This window comes from Dipodomys spectabilis, unplaced genomic scaffold (genome assembly GCF_019054845.1).
Source record: "Dipodomys spectabilis isolate Male_0828 unplaced genomic scaffold, ASM1905484v1 ptg000207l, whole genome shotgun sequence".
Classification (NCBI taxonomy): Eukaryota; Metazoa; Chordata; class Mammalia; order Rodentia; family Heteromyidae; genus Dipodomys; species Dipodomys spectabilis.
In genome coordinates, this window is record NW_024870884.1 from 9,468,923 (window position 1) to 9,491,106 (window position 22,184).

At 36.0% G+C, this 22,184-nt stretch overlaps 1 protein-coding gene and 1 pseudogene across 1 annotated transcript in view; one reads left to right on the forward strand and one right to left on the reverse strand.

Moving 5' to 3' along the window:
* Ctnna3 (catenin alpha 3) overlaps window positions 1-22,184 on the reverse strand; it is a 1,268,549-nt gene that overhangs the window by 1,229,145 nt on the left and 17,220 nt on the right. Inside the window, exon 3 of the mRNA XM_042696520.1 lies at window positions 2,721-2,887. Within this exon, the coding sequence (XP_042552454.1) occupies window positions 2,721-2,887 (167 nt within the window). The remainder of the gene's footprint in view (window positions 1-2,720; window positions 2,888-22,184) is intronic.
* On the forward strand, window positions 2,931-14,327 carry LOC122122217 (annotated as a pseudogene).

Genomic DNA, 22,184 nt, shown 5'->3' on the forward strand with positions numbered 1-22,184 from the left:
GAAGAGACAAAGAAGGTCACTTTATTTTCATAAAGGGAATAATGCATCGAAAGAATACAAACATTGTAAATATACTATGTGTTGGCATACTCAATTTCATGAAATGAGCACAATTACACACCAAACAATAATAGCAGGTGACCTCAAAACACTACTCTCAATAAATATGTCATGCAGACAAAAATCAACAAAGAAACTTAAGAATTAAATGGCATAATCGATCAAATGGACTTAACAAACATCTAAGGAATATTCTACAAACAGCTGCAGATGTATATTCCTTTCAACAGGCCACAGAACTTTCTGAAAAAGATTTTAGGGTATAAAACAAGTCTTCACAAATACAAGAAAATTTGAATAGCAACTTGTGTTTTATCTAGCTACAGTGAAATAAAATTTAAATCAACAGCATGAGAAACTACAGAAAATAATCAAACACATGGAGAATGAGCAACACACATTAGACTGATGGATGGGCCAACAATTAGTGGGAGGATATTTTAAAATTCCACTAAATGAAAATGAAAGCAAAACAGAATCTAAGATATAGAATGAAAGTGGCTCTAAAAGGCAAATGTATAGTATAAAATACCTATATCAAAAACTCAGAAACACCTGAAATCAATAGCCCAATAATGTACCTCCTTATCTTAGACAAACAGAAATAAACTAATTCCAAAATTAGAAGTAAAGAAATAATAAAGATCAACGCCAAAATTAGTAAAGTGGAAAGTAAAAGAATAATACAAATGATTAATGAAACAAAGAGTTCATTCTTCAAATTAATGAATAAGCTTGACCTAAGCCAAACTAACCGAAACAAGGAAGGAAGGAAAGAAAGAAATAAAGAGAGAGAGAGAGAGAAAGAAGGAAAGAGAGAGAAAGAAAGAAAGAAAGAAAGAAAGAAAAGAGAGAAAGAGAGAGAGAGAGAGAAAGGAAGGAAGGAAGGAAGGAAGAAAGAAAGAAAGAAGAAAAGGAAAACAAAAAGAAAAGACCTAAATGATAAAAACTAGATGTGAAGGGTGACATTTCCACAAATACTACTGCAATGTACAGGACCATTTTAGAAACTTGCATCCCAAGAAATTTAACATTCTGAAAGAAATGAATATACTTCTAGATGTGCTTGACCACAAAAGAAGATACAAATAAACATATAATCAGCAAGCAATGAGACAAAAAAAAACAAGTTATGAAAAAGAAAAACATCTTTTAACAAAGATAATCTCAGGACCACATAGACTCAGTGCTGAAGTCTACTAGAACTAACCACAATGCTCCTAAAATTTTCCAATAAGATAGAATAAAATAGAATATTACCAGAATTATTCTAGGAGTCAGTATTATTTCTCTGGTACCAAAATCAGATTAAGACACCACCAAAAAAAGGGAAAGTATATAGAATGTCTTTGGTTAACATAAATACAAAAACTTCAATAAAATATTGCAAACTGAATTCAACATACTGCAAAGATAATACATCGTGATCAAGTTGGCTTAATTCCAGTAATGGATGGTTCTATGCATGAAAATCAATAAATTTAAAACAGCATACAAGCAGAAGCAAAGACAAGAAAAACATAATCATCTCAATAGATGCAGAAAGCCTTCAGCCATTATTTGATCACATGAGTAGTAATTATATGGAGAGTATGAGGTGCCTTTATAAAATTATAGGCAGAAGTATAAGAGCCCTTTAAGGCAGAAAATTCAGATTTACAACCCTTTCATCTAGACTATTTATGATCTTGTCAAACCAAATAAAAGCTTTAATGAAGTTCTCTTTATAACAAAACTGTACCAACTTGATTTGTCTTGCAAAATAAAACAAGCACACTATCTTGCTACCTTGTTTTTCTAATTAAGAATGATTCATGGGCTGGGAAGGTGGCTCAGTGGTAGAGTGCTTGCCTTGCATGCATGAGGCCCTGGGTTCCATTCCTTAGCACCACATAAGCAGAAAAACCTGGAAGTGGCGCTGTGGTTCAAGTGGTATAGAGCTCTCCTTGAGCTGAAGAGCTGAGGAACAGTGCCCAGGCCCAGAGTTCAAGCCCCACGATGAACAAAAAAAAAAAAATGTTCAAAACTCATGTTAAACTTGTTTTTTATCTTGAACAAGAGGAGCTGGCTGGTCTTGGGATATAACTTACAAGAGTACCTGCCTAATATGTACAGGCATGAGTTCCATCCCTGACATAAGTAAATACATACATGCATACATACATACATACATGCATACATACATACAGAGCTAGAAAAGTAGCATAGTATAATTTCTAAGTGTCTTAAGCTTTAAGGTTTCTCTTTCTTAAATTGTTTATGTATTAATTATGTTAGCTGCATAATTTTGTTCTTCTTTATATCTCTCCAGCAAACAATCTTTAGTTCTTCAATTTCTCACTTGCTTCAAGACTTAATTGTGGCTTCATTGTTTTGGGAGTGAGTGAGTGTGTGTGTGTGTGTGTTACAGCTTTATGGTAGTTTTGAACAGAAGGCCTTGTACTTGGCTCTCTAACACATGAGCTTCTCCTCCAGCCCTTGGGCTTCATTCTTTTGAGGCATACATCAGTCTTCCCAACCTAATTCAGTCAATCTCTGATGGGTGATATTAAGAAAATGAAAGTGATGCACCAGGGATGTTCTAGGATTGATACCAACTTCAAGGAGTGGAATTCAAAGTAAGAACACCACCAAAGCAAACTAAGCTATCTTTTACTTACAGATGACACATGCTTCAAGAGACACAAGACATCAATCATGTCTGCGAGGATAAGCAGTCTTGTAACTGCAGCCAACAAGGCACGAGCTGCTTGAACCACCGCCTCCCTTTTTGGTAGATAACAGGGATCATCTGTGAATCTCTCAGCTGATACCTTCAGGGCTTCACCTGAAAAACATAGCCCCGAATAAGTTTTATTGAAGTTTCGACTATGTCTATTTCCACATTTATCAGCCAATTTAATTCCAAGGGTATTCCCAGACTAAGCATAAGTAAAATACTGTCAGTTGATTCTTGAACACCGTATCTTTATGTCTATGGGTATGTGTGGGTATGTAGTGTGTGTGCACGCATGTGTGTGTGAGTGCACACTGGTCCTGGGCTTGAACTCGGAGGTCAGTATAAAACAACTCTGTAATCTAAGAAATTTATAGCCAAATAAGTCTACAAATATTCACAGGTACAATCTAGACATCGCACAGGTCAGGGCCTGTACAAAATGCCAAGAGACCAAAACAGGACATACATCTATGTGAAGTGTTAGAGGACACACGCAAAACTGCAGCATCTCCCAACTGGTTGGCTTATAGGATTTAACCAGTTCATGTCACACTGTTTTCTATCAAGAGAATATGACTATTTTCCAAATTAAATAGGAAAAAATAATTATTTTATCTAGAATATTAGCCTCCATCTTTCATAAAATTGATATGTAATGTGATATCTATTGTTTTTAGAATATCATTTTCAATTTTGCTTATAATGCTTTCACTTTGAAAATTAACAAATAGGAAATGTTCTTTTTTGTTGTTTGGGGTTTTTTGTTTTGTTTTATATTGTTTTGTGGCAGTCCTGAGGGTTGAACTCAAGGCCAAGGCACTGTCGCTAGCTTTTTTGTTCTAAGCACTCTACTACTTGTACCACAGCTCCACTTCCAGCTTTTTGGTGATTAAATGAAGATCAGAATCTCCCAGGCTGGCTTTGAACCATGATCCTCAAATCCAGTCTCCTGAATAGCTAAGTTTACAGGTATGAGCCACCAGCATCCGTCAAGAAACTTCACTTTTAAAATAGATGAAAAATAAAAATAAACTTTTCCTTCAAGAAATCTCACTCCATCCATAAAAGCAATTTACCAGATATTTTGAAAATACTACAAAAGCTGGGTTCAGAGTTGTTGTTTGTTTTTTCCTACTGGATCCACTGGGCTTCTTTTCTATAAAATATGCTTTTTTAATTTTTCCCAAAACATTAGCTATGAAATGCCTGTTTGAAGAAGGTACTAAAGCATTTAGTCTATAAATATTTATAGAGGTGCTTTGTGCATATGTAAGTGTAATATATAAAGCTTCTGCAAAGTTTTATATAGCAGCTTTATGTAGTCATTTTTTTGTCTAAAGCACAACCAAGTTACATTGGTTAGAACTTCCAAATTTACAAAACTTTACATATTACACTTAAATATGCACAAGAAGCACAAAGATGGTACACAAAACTTTTATGTGATAAAATGAGTCAGGCTCAAAAGTACAAAAAAAAAAGTGTTCAAGCCAAAACTAAACATGAAAAGATATGGTTCACTTTATAAAATATACCTACATAATTCTTTCACAATTGCCTTTACTATATCTAAAAATATGTAACCCCACTGTTTCAAAGTGACTATCTTCATTATATATAACACAACAAAAACATGGTTTTAGCAAAATATTTAGAGGAGAAAGTGAGAAAAACAGGCATTAGTGAATCATAGTTGATACAATATATAATAACATACTCTGGTATAATGGAGTTCACAGTCTAAAATCTAAAACTGGACACAAGTGTATTAGTTCCATTTACTTTTTGTTTTGTTTTTGTTTTTTTGTCGGTCATGAGTCTGAACTCTGGGCCTGGGCGCTGTCCCTCAGCTCTTCAGCTCAAGGCTAACACTCTACCACTTGAGCCACAGCACCACTTCCAGCTTTTTCTGCTTATATGGTGCTGAGGAACGGAACCCAGGGTCTCATGCATGCAAGGCAAGCACTCTACCACTGAGCCACCTTCCCAGCCCCTCCATTTACTTTTAATTGGAGAAACTGTCAATTTGAATTTGAAACTTTCTTAAAAAGTAGAAGCTTGAATCTAGCCTTGGAGCAGTAACTATTTGGCAGGGAAGAGAGAGAAGTAACTTCAATTAAATTTTAGTCTTATGCAATTTTTTAAAGGCAAAACTTGTGTTTAAAACATTCAAGACAGTGTGACTGCAAAGAGAACAAACTCATCATGGCCAGGTGAAAGGCAGAAAGAATAACTTCTGTGTATGTACCCAGTCTAGGATATTACCAGGACATCAGCATGCTTACAGACTCAGACTGCAGCTGAATATGGCTGCCATTATAAACTATTACTGATGTTTTATTTCCATTTTGTTATCATCAAGTATTCAGTAAAGTCTTAGTAAAAGTTCTCATTGGCTTTCAGCCAAATAGTAGCAGAGGCCAAATTTCTTTCCCATCTGAAATTTTAAAAATAGATAAAATATATTTATAAAAATGGTAATGAAGATACTGAATGTCAGGCACTGAGGGATAAAATCACAGAGAAATTATGTGCAAATATTGCCTACTAAAAATAATGAAAGTAGTAAGCCAGGCCCAAAGAAACATAGGTCCCATGGTTTCCCTTATTTGCAATATCTAGTATATGTCTGAGTCAAGCAGAAAAGGTCAGATAAGGTGATGTTAGGGAAATGAGCCCTAAGATATGTAGTCAAATGTTTTTTTTTCTTTCATGCAATTGTTTATAACACATTTATAAGATTATTTCTTTGTTGCTTTGTATGTCCCTCCCCCACAGTATAACCCTTGTTTTCACTGTATTTGATGTCGGTATAATTTGTGGAGAGGAAGGGGAAAAACAAATGGTTTAAATAGGGATACAGGTGGACCCATTGCAACAATGAGATGTACAAGTCAAAAACGAACTTTACAATTTGGGGGGGGGGCCGGGGGGGGGGTGGGAAGGGATGGGAAGGGGAAACAAAGGAGGAGGCTACAATGCTTGATAAGAAATATACTCATTATCTTGCCTATGTAATTGTAACCCCTCTGTACAGTATTTTCACAATAAAAAAAAAAAGAAAAAAAAGAAATGTACTCATTTCCTTGCTCGTGTAATTGTAACTCCTCTGTATGGTATTTTCACAAGAAAAAAAACTAATTAATTTAAAAAATAACAATGAGAAATCTTTAGCCTTCGACTAAGCTTTATTCCTTACTCCAGCAAAGCAATTCAGAGAAAGCAGAATCCCTACCTTTAAGGATTCCCACCAGCCATCAACAGCCATTCAACAGAGTATATCCACAGTCAAAATGAGGTAGGGAGTACTTTTTGATGGGACTAATCCCGCAAAACTATAAAATTATAGATATTTTAATGAAACATAAAATTTGATGAGACTAGTTTCTATAAAACTGGTGGAAACATCTCCTAACACATAGTTAGGATACAGTAGAAGCTATCTTGGGGACTTCTTAACCACCTCTCCAGATTAAGAAGTATTTTTTTATTCTCTCTCAGCCAGAGATTCATTGGGAAACTACTTAGTTTACTCTGAATTTTTTTTGGGGGGGGGGCCGGTCGTGGGCCTTGAACTCTGGGCCTGGGCGCTGTCCCTCAGCTCTTCAGCTTAAGACTAGCACTCTACCACTTGAGCCACAGTGCCACTTCCAGTTTTCTGGTGGTTTATTGGAGATAAGAGTCTCATGGACTTTCCTGCCCTGGCTGACTTTGAACCATGATCCTAGATCTCAGCTTCCTGAGTAGCTAGGATTACAGTCCTGAGCCACCCACCGGAGCGGGACTACTCTGAACTTTTTTGTTTGGGCTATAATTATAATCATTCACTTTTATTAAATACATATACCAATCAAATAAGGATACAAAATAAGATCTGTTATTTCGTGGAAACTATTTTGAATGTTTCAGAGATGTTGGATAAAGATGGATTTTTAATAATGTTCAGTTGGGATTGAGAAGAAAAAAACATTTTAATTTGGATGAGGCAGCAGAAGAGATTATTAAATACCAGAAAAGATGCTGCAGTTAAGAAACTTCCCAAATGCGCGGGATTTATTTATTTTTGTGAAACTATCAGTATTTGATACAGAACACAATATGTGTTTAATATGGCTAGTGTTTAAGTGGCCATAAAAGGAACAAAAGAGAGGAGCAAGGAAGAGATACTGACAGCTGACATTAAAATTTCTTGTCTAATGTCTGATATCTTTTTTAAGTCCATAATCTAAAATTCTTACTTCATCACACATCAGTGTTTTATTGTTTCTTATTTTTAAAAATGTTTCTGCAAGTCTTTCCATTCCCTTATGAATGGGGCAATGTCGTTCTTTCCGATGGAAGCATAGAAGTCCATTGTGATTATATAGCACATTTTCTTGATCCATTCATTTACTGAGGGACTTGTCTTGGAAAAAAAATCATATTAAGTGAGGTAAGCCAGACCCAAAGAAACATAGGTTCCATGGGTTCCCTCATTTGCAATAATTAGTCTAGGATAGGCCTAGCAGAGGATTACAATAGCTCAATAGCTATGTACATATGACCATAAAAAATGATGCTAATTGAAATGAACTCCAAGATATGGAAACAAGAGGTTTCTGTCTTTTTTTAATGTACTGTGTGAAGTTATTTATTTTTCTTTCATTTTTTCCTTTGGTTTATTCCCTGCTGTCACTGGTCTTTTTTAGTTTTTGTACCTTGTGTCTTGTATATATTTATCTGATTTGGAGAAGCGAAGGGGAATCACAAAATGGTGAGACAAAGGGCAAAGGGTGAACCAACGCAACAGTGATACTCACAAGGCACTATGTTGGACATGAACTTTACAACCTCGGGGAGGAGAGTCGGGGGGAAGGAAAGTGGGAGAAAATGCAGGAGAGGGTAATACTGTTTGACAAGAAATGTACTCATATCTTATGAACCCTAAGATATGTATTCAATTTTTTTTCTTTCATGCGATTGTTTCTAACGCATTTATAAGATTATTTCTTTGTTGCTTTGTATGTCCCTCCCCCACAGTATAACCTCTGCTTTCACTATATTTGATGTTGGTATAATTTGTGGAGGGGAAGGGGAAAAACAAATCGTTTAAATAGGGATACAGGTGGACCCATTGCAACAATGAGATGTACAAGTCGTTATGTCAAAAACGAACTTTACAACTTTGGTTGGGGGGGGAGTGGGGAGGATTGAGGGGGTGGGGGAAGAATAGGAAGGGATGAGAAGGGGAAACAAAGGAGGAGGCTACAATGCTTGATAAGAAATGCACTCATTATCTTGCCCATGTAATTGTAACCCCTCTGTACAGTATGTTCACAATAAAAAAAAGAAATGTACTCTATCTTGCCCATGTAATTGTAACCCCTCTGTACAGTATTTTCACAATAAAAGAAGAAATGTAAAAAAAAGAAATGTACTCATTACCTTACTTATGTAACTGTAAGCCCTCTGTACATCACCTTTACAGTAAAATAAAATTTAAAAAAATAAAAACGCTTCTGAATGATTTTTTACAAGCTCTGAGATTGCAGGGGTTATCTACTAAATCCAATGACATTACATAAGGTAGAAAGCATGTCCCTATTTTATCTTGAAACCTGAGCTCAAGAGGTTGAGAAGTCAAAAGTTACAGATTGTTGTCTCTCTATTTAGCTCAAGAATTATCAGCTACTCTCATCTAGGTAAGGCTTGCACTTAGTTCTATTTCTGCCTATATTCAAGCTTTGATAGGAAAACAGAAGAAATTTATCTTTGGTTCTGAGTATTTTTTAAGTTGGTCCTTTTCTCCTTCTTTGAATGTTAATAAGTTGATTCTAATCAAATCCCATCACTATCTTCCTACACATCACCAATTCCTAATCACTCAATGATAAGCACACAGACCTGTAAGGCATAAGGGAGCAGCAGAGCTTTTAACCCTAATTGACTCCATGAGACTCATAATGCTGGAGGCTCTCACAAAAGAAACCAAACTTACTGATAGCTGCCTAGCACTTTTTTTTTTTGAATAAAGTGTTTTCCATGTTTAATTTTTTCATAGTTTTGTACAGGTTTTTTTTTTAATTTTATTTTATTTTATTTGTGAACATACTGAGCTGCCTAGCACTTATGGAACTCACAAATAAGCATCAAGACAGGCAAATGTTGCCATTTCTATGTAATGAATAGCATATTTAATTGCCTCAAAAAAGTCAGACATCTAAGTAATAAAATATTACACATGAAAGCAAGAGCTGGGTGACTGTAGAGACCTTACTAATTGTGGTCTGCAATTAAATTCAGAATAACACATAGCTGACCTGTGGTCAAATTTATGAAAGAACTTCCCAAATAATCAGAACTGCATTATGCCTACAAGTTATAATAGGGGGGGGAAGGGTAAAATTGACTATTAGCTAATGACTACTAATACTGGCAGATGAAAGGCTGAGCCCCTTCTCCTAAGGGAAAACAACTCATTCTGGGATAAGGCAGAGCTGGTCTTTTGCTCAACATTGGCCACAGAAACACTAATGCAAGGCACATAGATGATATTAAATATGCATACACATAAGGACTGAAGTATGAACTCGGAGACTAGTACCTACCACACGAGCCACGTCTCCAACCATTTTTGATCTGATTATTACTTAGATAAGATCTTGATTTTTGTCCAGGCAAGCCTGGACCATCAACATCCTTCTATTTATGCTTCCTGCTATGGCTGAGATGACAGCTCACACCATCATATCCAGCTTTTTCTGTGAAGATAGGGTCTTGTGAACTATTTTACTATTTTAAGCACAATCATCCTGATCTCAGCCTCATGCATACCTGAAATGACAGCTGCATGCCACCACAGCCAGCTATTACTTGAGATGGGTGTCATGAACTTTTTGCACAGGCTAGCCTCCAGCCACCATTTTCCCAGTCCCTGCTTCCCATGGACATAGGATTCCAGGCCTAATCCCCCAGCACCTGGCTCAATTTTAAATATGTTGACATCCACATTTTTTAAAAGGATTATATTTACAAAAAAGTAAATCATTAAAGTTAATTCTAAAAATTATTTTTAAAAGTACGTAAGATTCACTCTAAAGCTATATTTTGCTTAAGATAATAAATTAAGCTATGTCATTTCAACATGTAATCAATTCCAAAATTATTAATGAATCAGGCACGGCTAATGCCTGTAAATCTGAACCACTCAGGAATCTGAAACAAGAAAATGGTAGTTCAAGGCTACCCCAGTCAAAAATTTCACAAGGTATCATCTTAACCAACAAAAGTTGGGTGTGATTGCATGTGCTGTCCTCCTAGTTTTATGGGACATATACATAGGAAGATTGCAAACCAGGCTTTCCCAGGCAGTGAGATCCTATTGGAAAAAAATAAAAAGAGAGAAGTAGGAGAGGTGTGAGAGGGAAGAGATAGCAGGAAAAAAACAAAGGAGAGGTAATAAGGTTCAATAAGAAATGTATGCAGGGCTGGGAAGGTGGCTCAGTGGTAGAGCGCTTGCCTTGCATGCCTGAGGCCCTGGGTTCGATTCCTCAGCACATAAGCAAAAAGAAAAAAGCCGGAAGTGGAGCTGTGGCTCAAGTGGTAGAGCGCTAGCCTTGAGCTGAAAAGCTGAGGGACAGCGCCCAGGCCCAGAGTTCAGGCCCCATGACCAGACCCAAAAAAAAAAAAAAAAAAAAAGAAATGTATGCATTACCTTACACATGTAACTGTAACCCCTCTTGCAGTATCTTTACAATAAAATAAATTTTCTTAAGAAAATAACAAGCAAAATAGGCTGGAGCACGGCTCAAGTAGTGGAGTGCCTGCCTACCAAGCAAAAGGCCTCAAATTCACACCACAACCTTAGCAAAAACAGCAGCAAAATAAAAAGTACTGAGATCATTTACATTTTTCTCAAACGAGGTGGTTTTTGTTGCTGCTGTCCTGGTGGTACTGAGGTTTGAACTCAGGTCTTATGCTTACTAGGCAGGCAATCTACCATTTGAGCTATTCCCCAACACCTCATACTAAGCTTTTAAATCTACTATGTACTCTACTCTTAGGAAACCTTCAAGTCAGGTTAAATTTTCATCAGAAATATTTTATCTATGTTTAGATTTTAGAAAATTTTGCAGCTGAAAAAGTAGCTTCACATACTCATACTTTAAAAGTTCCAAAATATGAGCTAGGAAGGTGTATCAGTGGTAGAGTGCTTGCCTCACACGTATGAGGCCCTGGGTTCGATTCCTCAGCACCACATAAGCAGAAAAAGCTGGAAGTGGTGTTGTGGCTCTAGTGATAGAGTGCTAGCCCTGAGCTGAAGAGCTGAGGGACAGCGCACAGGCCCAGAGTTCAGGCCCCATGACCGACAAAATAAAATAAATATCACATTTTCTTGATCCATTCATCTACTGTGGGGCATCTGGGTTGGTTCCATATCTTAGCTATGGCAAATAGCTCTGCAATAAACATAGTTATGCTGGTAGCTTTAGTGTGGTCTTGTTTGTCATCATTCAGGTAAATGCCCAAAAGTGGGATTGCTGGGTCATAGGGGAGCTCTATGTGGAGTCTTTTGAGGAACCTCCATACTACTTTCCAAAGTGGTTGAACAAGTTTACACTCCCACCAACAATGCAGTAAGGTTCCTTCTGTCCACATCCCCTCCAGCATCTGTTGTTGTTAGAGTTCTTGATTATAGCCATTCTAACTGCAATGAGGTGGTATCTCAGTGTTGCTTTGATTTGCATTTCTTTCATTGCTAGAGAGGTTGAGCATTTCTGCAGGTGTCTATTGGCCATCCTTCTTTCCTCTTCAGAGAAATTTCTCTTTAAGTCTTTAGCCCACTTATTTATCAGGCAGATGTTTCTTTGAGGATTTGTTGTTGGGGATTTAATTTTTTGAGTTCCAGGTATCTTTTAGTTATGGACCCTTATCTGTTGTATGGCTAGTGATCTTCTCCCAATCCGTGGGCTTTCTATTGATCTTGCTAGCTATGTCCCTTTGCTATGCAGAAGCTATGCAATTTCATGCAATCCCATTTGTCCAACCTTTGATGTGTTGTGTTTCTGAGTCTCTTTTAAGAAAATTTCAGCCTGTGCCAAGGAGACTTAGGTTTTCTCCTATTCCATCCTATAATGTTTTCAGAGTGTCTGCTTTGACTCCAAGGTCTTTGATCCATTTGGTGTTGATTCTGGTGCAAGGTGATATATAAGGATCTAGCTTTAGTTTTCTACAAGTTATTAACCAATTTTGCCAAAACCATTTACTGAAGAGACTGTCTTTCTTCCATTCTGTTTTTTTAGTTCCCTTATTGAAGATTAGATGGCTATAGGTCTGTGGGTTCATTTCTGGGTTTCAATTCTATTCCATTGGTCCTGAGGTCTGCTCTTGTGCCAGTACCAAGCTGTTTTGATTACTATGGCTTCGTAGTAGAGTTTGAAATTTGGTATTGATATTCCTCCAGCAGTGTTCTTTCTGTTAAGGATCATTTTTGCTATTAGGGTCTTTTATTGTTCCATATGAATTTTTGGATTGCCTCTTCTATTTCCTTGAAGAATGAGGTTGGAATTTTGATAGGTATTGTGTTGAATTTGTAGATAGCCTTGGGAAGTATTGCCATTTTCACGATGTTGATCCTTCCAATCCAGGAGCATGGTAAGTTTTTCCACTTTCTAAGTTCTGTTTTGATTTCCTTTTTCAGGTTTTTAAAGTTTTCATCATAAAGTTCCTTCACTTCTTTGGTTAAGTTAATTCCTAGGTATTTTATCAGAAAGGATGACATTGCCCCATTTGTTAGGAAATTGAAAGACTGAGAAAAAATTATATTAAGTGAAGTAAGCCAGGCCCAAAGAAACATGGGTCCCATGGTTTACCTTATTTGCAATAAACAGTATATGTCTGAGACAAGTCAGATAAGTTGATGTTAGGCGAACTGAACCCCAAGATAAGAATTCAAATGTTTTTTCTTTCTTGCGATTGTTTCTAACATATTTATAAGATGATTTCTTTGTTGCTTTGTATGCCCCTCCCCCACGGTATAACCCCTGTTTTCACTGTATTTGATGTTGCTATAATTTGTGGAGGGGAAGGGAAAAAACAAATTGTTTAAATAGGGATACATGTGTACCCATTGCAACAATGAGCTGTACAAGATGTTATGTCGAAAATGAACTTTACAACTTTGGCAAGGGGGTGGAGGGGAGGAGGAGATGGGAAGGGATGGGAAGGGGAAATAAAGTAGGCGGCTACAATGCTTGATAAGAAATGCATTCATTACCTTGCCCATGTAATTGTAACCCTTCTGTATGGTATTTTCACGATAAAAAATAATAATAATAATAATAATAAAGTAAAATAAAATAAAAGTTATAAAATACTAGATCAAGTATCAATCTTTAAAGTTTCAGTTATAATTAAAATTAAAATTCAGATCCTTAGCCACACAGACCACATTTCAAGTGCTAGTAACCAGATGTCCTCCATGTTTACTAAGCTGAACAGAGAAATACTAGTGCAGCTTTACTCTGCCAGCCTCTTTCTTGCCTTCACCTGAGCAGACTCATTTAGTAAATCACTTGCATAAGAATAGTCACGTCAAGTTCTACTTCATGAGAGCCCAACCAAGATAGACTGTAGTGTATTATGACACCTTCTTGGAAATTTACAGTATAATTTAGTTTTAAAAAGCACTCCCTGAGAAGTCTTCTCATAAAAAAAATGTACACTTAAAAAATTTAATCAAAGGTTTTATGAATTTATTTAACTGCTTTTTCCCACTGAGTTCTTAATATTTCTAAGAACACTCATTTTCCAAGGAGCACAGTTTGAGACTAGCCTGAAATATTGTTCTGAAGCAATTTCAAAGATGCTTGGAGACAATCAGACTAACATATATTAAATGACAGCAGAAACAAAGGAACTACAGATGTACAATGAACAAAACGACCAAACAAGTATTTCTCTAGTGTAGCATCATAAAAGACAGCCCCAACTCTGGCAATAACAAGCATGTCAGACTCAGTTTTCTTGCTTTTAACTCAAATATTCCCTGCAGATTCCTTTCTGATTTTCCATCTTCAGGGGAACCACGGTGAAGACTCAGATTTTCATAAAAACCCTCACAAGAAAGATCATAACACATGAGGTTGAACTCGCAGATATTGTAGTAAATATAAAGGCCAAGATCCAGGATCAGCAAAGAATTCTTCCTGATCAGCAAAAACTGGGTCTCTGCTAGTAAGCAACTGGAAGATGGATGAGCTTTGTCTTACTACAACCTTCCAAAGAAATCTACTCCTAATCTTGTGTTGAGACTTTGTAGTGTTACTAAGGAATACATTGTATACCACTCCCAAGAAGACTAGGCATAAAAAAATAAGGCTAAGTTGGCTGTCCTGAAATACTATAAAGTGCATGAAAATGGAAAACAGTCACCTTTATCAAGTGCGCTTTGGATGAATGTGATGCAGGAGTTTTTATGGGTAGGCATTTTGAAAGACATTATTGTGGCAAGTGTTCTCTGACTTACTGCTTCAACAAACCAGTAGACAAGGAATTCTGTAACGAATAAATAAAAAAATAACCTAACCATTTCCTAAAGAATAACAGAATTATAAAACAGGGGGACTGTTTGGAGCTGGAGAACAGCAGAATGGGTAGATGAAAGGAGAGTTAGTGTGGAAGGGGGAGTATGATCGAAATACTTCATACGCATCTATAATAAAACACATTAAAATTATTTTTAAAAAGGAGAGGGATAGAAAAGGGATGCAAGTACATTTTATAAATGTGTAGAAACACAATGTATACTAGATAGTGAGGATTTCAGTTCAAGGCCAGCACAGGCAAAAAAAAAAAACCACAGGCCCCCATATTACCATAAAAATCTAGGTGTAGTGGTATGTGCCTATCATCCTAGCTACACCAAAAAACATAACAGGTTGGCCTGTGTGGGAGAGAGAGAGATGGAAGAGAGAGAGGGGAAGAGACAGACATCTTATCTCAAAAATAAAGCAAAAAGCACTGGAGATGTTGCTCAAGTGATAATGCTTTTACTTAGTAGGTGCAGTATCCAGTATCCAGTACCAACAAAAAGAGGGGAGGGAGAGAAAGAAGGGAGGAGAGAGGGAAAGAGAGGGGTAGGAAGAGAAAGACAGTTTTACTCATATGAAAAACTTGCACAGTTCTTTCCAAACTGATTTCTTGGTCATTTTTTTCTTTTTTTTAATGTTCATGCTATATAATGACCCCTTGTTCTTAACATTAGATGGTTTGTCATAAAAGAATGACCCATAAAAGAGATTGAGAACAAGTAACCAAAGAGATATAAAAGGAAAATTAGGTCTGGGTGGTGCTCCCTTAGTCTTGGAAACAGTATTTTAGAAAAAAGAAGAATCTAGCCATGGCTCACACCTGTAATCCTAGCTACTCAGGAGGCTGAGATCTGAGGATCGAGGTTCAAAGCCAGCCCGGGCAGGAAAGTCCATGAGACTATCTCCAATAAACCACCAGAAAATGGGAAATGGCGCCGTGGTTCAAGTGGTAGAGCGCTCGCCTTGAGCTGAAGAGCTGAGGGACAGCGCCCAGGCCCAGAGTTCAAACCCCATGACTGACAAAAAAAAAAATAGAAAAAAAGAACCAATTCTGTCAAATGTGATGCCACAGACATAAAAGTTTGTAAAAAGCTGTGAAAGAATACAAGAATTCACGATGAATATATAAAGTAACACCACAATAGAAAAGTAGTAAATAGAGCAGAAAAGTTGCTGCCAGTAATGCCACTACTGTCTGGGGAAATGTTAACAGAATTTTAACTCTGTGGTAAGTAGCGAACATTCCCAAGAATGAACGTCATCTGACTGTGTTCAGCATGATAACTTACAGCCTGAAGTATTAAAATGACAGAAGTACTCACAATTTGACAGTGAAGCTTTATCAGAGAACAAAAAGTTGTCAACATAACCTATAATTAAAGGCGTGAGACTGAAAAATCTCCCTCAGGACAGGAGAGAAGAGATGGAGTAGACCAAAGACTAATGCATAAGAAAAGTGAAGAAGGAGAAGGAGAAGTAAAGGGAGAAGTTAATATATAGTGCCATAAAAGAGAACAAGGAGGGGGCTGGGATGTAGCTCAGTGGCAAAGCGCTTGCCTAGCAAGTGCAACGTCCTGGGTTCGATGCCCAGTACCAAAAAAAGAAAAGACGAAAAAAATACAGTTAAAAAAGAGAACAAGGAGGGAAATTTTCAAGGTGCCAAATGTCAAATGTAGCACAGGAACAGAGGAAAATTTAAACTAAGTAAAAGTAATTGTACTAGACAGTAAGATGTCCAAGAAATAGAGCCGACAAGGGAAAAAGAGGATTCAGAGTTTAAGAGGAAAGTAGAAAGAAAGAAAATGGAAGTTTTATTGAATATTTGCCAGTTATCAGGTAGGGGCAAGGTAGTATGTGTGAACAAAGAGCCAGCATAAAAGGAAGATAAATGAATGTGCCAGAAAAAAAAGGGTAATTAAAGAATAATTTTTTCAAAAGAAGGGCACATATATGCTAGGACCTAAGTAATCACTGGAAAGATTAGCTTCAAAGAGCAAAAAGGAAATTCAATTTTCTTTGATACTAAAGGGAGAGATGAATATTAAGAGTTCAGGTTTGGTTCCTGACCCTCAGAAATTACCAACAGTTTAATGTACTTTCTTAATACTAGAATATGCAACAAAACAATAATGTTCAGACTCATCTCATATGAATATAAACTTTATACCACCTGTCAGCATTATAGCAACTCTACTATTTCTGTATACTTTTATAAAATGACTACTGAGTGGTTCCTCCTATCTAAGCATGAAGGACAGTAGTCATAGCTAATACATGAATCACACTTTGATTTCAGACTAGTTACTAGCTGAGACCTCAGGCCACATTTTAGTTTCTAGGACTCATCACAAATCAGTCTGCTAGCATGCATTAAGTCTTTGCTCTTGAATTAAACATCAAAGTAAATGGCACACGGCTGACAGAAATTCTCGTAATTTTCACAATTGGTGTTACTGTCATTCCTAAAACCAGCTTTTCTATATAGGTCCGTCATATCATAGGTTTAGCCCTTCAAGTGACTAAAACTAGAATGGCACACACAATTAAGAACTTCCCAATTGTCCACATGCTTCATAATGGGTGACAATGAAAAGTTTGCTGAGAATAGCAAGTACACTGTAAGAAAAGCCTGGCACAGAATTTTTAAGTGTGCACTAAAGGACACCATGTTGAGTGTTTTCAAGCAATTAGTGGTTTACAAGCGATGTAGCTAATTAGCTCATCAGTCTTCAATGGAAGTGTTTCCATAAACATTCTGCCTGCTACAGTACACCATGCGTGCATGTTAAAATGTGTTAGAACAAGAGTTCCTTTTAAAATAAAGGATGAACTCCCTCTCCTGAAGCACACTATACATAGCTGGAAAGACTATTTTATTTGTGACTTAGTAATTCTCTAAGAATACTCTTCAGATAGAGCAACAGTTAAATGCACACATTATCAATGCAGCAATAGTTGGACATAAATAAGGGTAGCAGCTGTTGCCTTTGAAACCATACATAGGCTATGAGTAATTGTTAGTAAATGCCAAATATTTTATCTAAGCCCTAACTGCAGGGTTGTTGAGCAGAGTGGTTGGAGCTGACTTAAAGACAGTTAACTAAAAAAAAATATTTAATATAGCTAAGCTTCCTAATTTTTTTCAATATGAGCTCTGGTAATTTTTTAATCTTTAGTTTGCTGCCATATGATTTACTTTCTTATACCAAAATAATGCTTTAAGCAATTGAGGATGCAATAGATAACACTTTAAGGGTTTGATACTGAAAATTCTATGTCATTCATTGTTTCAGCAAGTACCCAAGTATATTGATAACAAGATTAACTGCACTTCCAGTATACCATTTTTCAAGAATGGTAGCTTTTAGAAGTAATCATTTTCTCTGACTATTATGGATGATGGCAAATCTTGATTTTTAATTCCTGCTGGAAAAGTCTATAAACCTCAGGTCATACAATTCATGGAGATGAACTATCAAGAAAGAGGATTACATAGAAAATATACCCAGAGTAAACAGGTACAGTGGTTAGGAGTGACTTCTAATGTGCTAAATAAAGCACAGTAAGATTAATATGGTTGACAACAATTGAATATTTCAAAATAATAGAATTTTAATGTTCCCAACTTAAAATCATTGAGACATGTCTAAAGTGATATATATGCCAATTATCTTGAGCTGATCATTACATATTATATACATGAATTGAAATGCACACTATACCTATAAATATATATGTTTACGGTGAGTCAAATAAAATATACATTAATTTTTAAAGAAAATATACCCTTCACACATGTATTATATGAGGAATCTATACATTTCTCAACCCAAAAGTTTCTTCTCATTGGGAAAAGAAAAAGTCTCCAGACATATTGACAATCCAGCCAGAAATATTCATGAACCGTGAAAAGTGAGGTAGTCATCAGCTGCTGCAGGCCTAAGCATCACAAATATGCAGCTGGGAGGGAGGCTCCTGCATTAATACACCAGATAGCATAGCACTTCTTTTAGTATAAAATGCCACAACTCCATATTTAAGAAAGGATAGCTAAAGTTAGACATCTCTTGATGGATTCAAGAGCTCTTCATTAATCTTCATGTAACTCCAACTGGCTTATGGTGGCTTGGGTGGAGACCTACTATTAAAAATAGATGGAAAAAAATAGATGGAAAGCATTTTAGCAGTGGCAGACATCCAATAAATTTGCAAGTCTTCTTCCATCTGGCATACATGAACGGGAAGCCTGAGTACCTGTTCACAGTTGCGGGCTCTGATAGGCATAACTGCCAAGGCTATTGACATCCCCATCAAATAAGTCATACCAAAGAATATGGGGGTTGGGGACTGGGAAAGGGTCCTGGATTGTCTGGACAAAATATGAAAAAAAGCTGAATCTTAATCTTTCCCTAAACACTCTTGAAATCTTGAATTGTTTATTGTATGTTAGGGACGCCATTCTTCTACATCTATTTTATATGACTAGGAACCTAAAATGTGTTATTATTGAGGTAAGGAAGTTAATGTTAGTATGTACTAATATTTTTAATGCTCCAGTTCTATTCCTTAAAAATTATAAGCAAGTCTCTACTTTTTTACTGCCCAGCTTTCCAATAAAATATCAGCTCAATGAGAGTATGCCTATCTATCTTGTACAAGATATTAAACAGTCTGGCTTACAAAAAGACTTCAATAAATGTTGCATTTGGTGCAAGGAAGAAACATAGTCTCTGGAAAAAGTTAGGTTAAACACAGACCATACATTCTTAAATGTTTATGAATTCAAAGTATATTAATTCTGTCACAATTCTCTATTCTTTGTAGTTTTGTGCACAGACAACACTTTTGCAAAGATTCTTTTACTCACATAAGTTAAATAAAGTACCATGGTCTTACCATCCCTAGGTAATCCCAAAGAAACTGGCCATGTGCATTTGCATATTTCAAATGTTTCCTAGTTTTTGAAATTACCATACAAATATTTCAGTTCAGAAACAACATCTCAACAAGCACCCATCTTTAAATATCAATTGCATTTCTACAAACCAACACCAGAAATATAATTGTTTGAGTCTAGAAACACACCATACATATATAGAACTTTGGCATTTGATAATAGTGGAGAACCAAGATTGTTTTTCAAAGTAGTTGTATCAATTTGCATGCAATTGCAATGCACAACAGAGCCTTTTACTCCAAAATCTTTTGAACATATGGTAGTATCCTACTTTTTGTTTTGTCATGTGAATTGCATAATATGGTACCTAAATTGCATATCTCTCGCCAAGGTCATACATCTCTTTGTGTTTTTTTATTAATGGTATTCATTTATTATTCTATGAAAGTCCTTGCATCTCCATTTTCCTTTGGTTCATTTTTCTTCTCTTATTGATCTGTAAGAGTCTTCTATATGTTCTTAGAATTAGTCATTTATTATGTCTATAGCAATATCTTTTCTAAGTGTCTTCATATTCTTTAAAAAATATTTGAGTTTAAAAAGTTCTTAATTTTGATACAGTAAAATGTATCAGTCCTTTTATAGTGTTTTGTTTCATGTTTAGTAAATCTTGTTATACCCTCAAAGTCTAAACAATAATCATGTTTCTATTTTACTGCATTTACAATTTTTAGGTGTTTAGAGTCTGCATTTATCTGTAGTTGATTTTTGTGCATGTGTGTATGATTATAAGAAGCAAATGGTAGGAAAGATTGAAGAACAGAGAAGCCAAAGAAGGTGAATATGGCAGCTAAGAGCATGAGAAGCTGTGCAAATAATGGTAAGCCTTTCTTCAAGAAGTTAGAAAAATAAAATTAAGAATTCTGAGTCTGACTACCAGGAAGCATTAGTTAATATTCCATGATTTCAATTAGAACTTGAGAAGTGATCTTCTAAGAGTAAGAACTAGACAGAAATAGGCTAACTTCTTAAAATTTTAATTCTATAGTGTTTCCCAATAATTCTTAACATCCAGTCAAATATTACCCAACATACCAGGATAAAAGATTATATTCTCAAAAAACAATAGAAAAAAACATACATGAGAAATGAGCCTCCAAGAGAGCTACAAATTGGACATATCAAATATGCAAGTTAAGGCTAAATAAGATATCAAGAAATGATAGAATCTGCAGCAGGTAATTAGAATTTGTAGAATTTTTAAGCTGGGCACCAATGGCTCACACCTGTAATCCTAGCTACTCAGAATGCTGAGATTTGAGGATCATGGTTCAGAGCCAGCCCGGACAGGAAAATCCATAAGACTCTTATCTCCAATTAACCACCAGAAAACCAGAAGTGGTGATAGAGTGCTCACCTTGAGCTGAAGAGCTGAGGGACAGCCCCCAGGCCTAGAGTTCAAGCCCCACGACTGACTAAAAAACAAACAACAAAAGAATTTGTAGAATTTTCAGAAAACTGAACTGAACTGTATCATATGGAAAATTTGAGCCAAAAACTTTATAAAAAGCAAAAATTCAAATATAATTATTGACTCAAATAAATGTAGCTGAATAGAGAATCATTATACATAGTAAAAGTCAACAGAAAAGTTCCAGATTAAAGCAAATGTAAAATACAGAAAAGAGAAAAAGAAATATGTGAAACTTGGTGCTGGGGATATAGCTCAGCAGTAAAGCACTTGCCTAGTAGGTATAAGGCCCTAGAGTTGATTCCTGGCACTATAAAAACAAGTAAATAAAATCTCAAGCATATAATCATAATATAAAATGAGGAATAAGACCTGGGCACTGGTAGCTCACACCTGTAATCCTAGATACTCAGGAAGCAGAGCTCTGAGAATCATAGCTCAAAGCCAGCCCAGGCAGGAAAGTTTTTTATTTCTAATTAACTACCAAAAAAACCCAAAGTGGAGCTGTAGTGCAAGTAGAGCTCCCGCCATGAGTAAAAATGCTCAAAGGACAAAGTCCAGACCCTAAGTTCAAGCTCTAGTACCAGCACAAAAATAAATAAAATAATAAATGAAGAATAGCAGAATGAATAAAGAGACATTTGATCACAAGTTCTCTAAAATATATAGTAGACATTAAATAACAGACTTTAGAAGTATTATAAGTGCCTAGCAATATAAATGCCAAAAATGTTAAGGCAAATCATAATAATATTACTAAAGCAAAAGACAAGTACATCCTGAGTCCATGTATTTTTCAAATGTCTTATATTTTCAGCAAGTATATCAGACTAGGGCTTATATCCCTTAACAAAGATTCAGCAAGTAAACCGTAATTATGATAGATAATTTGTCATAGATTTTAAAAAGACCCAAGATTTTTAAAACAAGTTTATAATGCAAAAAGTGATCTTTTTATTACTTTATTTGTATATATATATATATATATATATATATATATATATAAACTTGTTTATACTTCACGTACTGGAAATCAAGTAAGACCTAGTACCTAATACCCTCAAGGAATTGAATCTGAGTTTACTAAGTGAATCAGTATTTGTTCTTTAAAATAGTCCTACAAAAGAGAAGCTCAGAGTAATGAAACAGAAAAAAAAAAAAAAAGTACCTAAATCAGCATCTAGGAGTCAGGGAGTACTTACTGGAAAACATGACCTGAGCTGGGCTTTTACATGAGAGTAAAAATTAGCTGAATGTGAAGGGAATCACTGAGCAACAAGGACCACTCAAGATGCTCCAAACTGGGTTTTTCTTTTTCTGGGGGGGGGGGAGTGTTTTGTTTTGTTTTGTTTTGCACATTCTGGGGCTTGAACCCAGGGCCTGAACTGTCCCTGAGCCTTTCTGTGCTCAAGGCTAGCGCTGTGTACCACTTGAGCCACAGCGCCACTTCTGGCTTTTTCTGGCTTT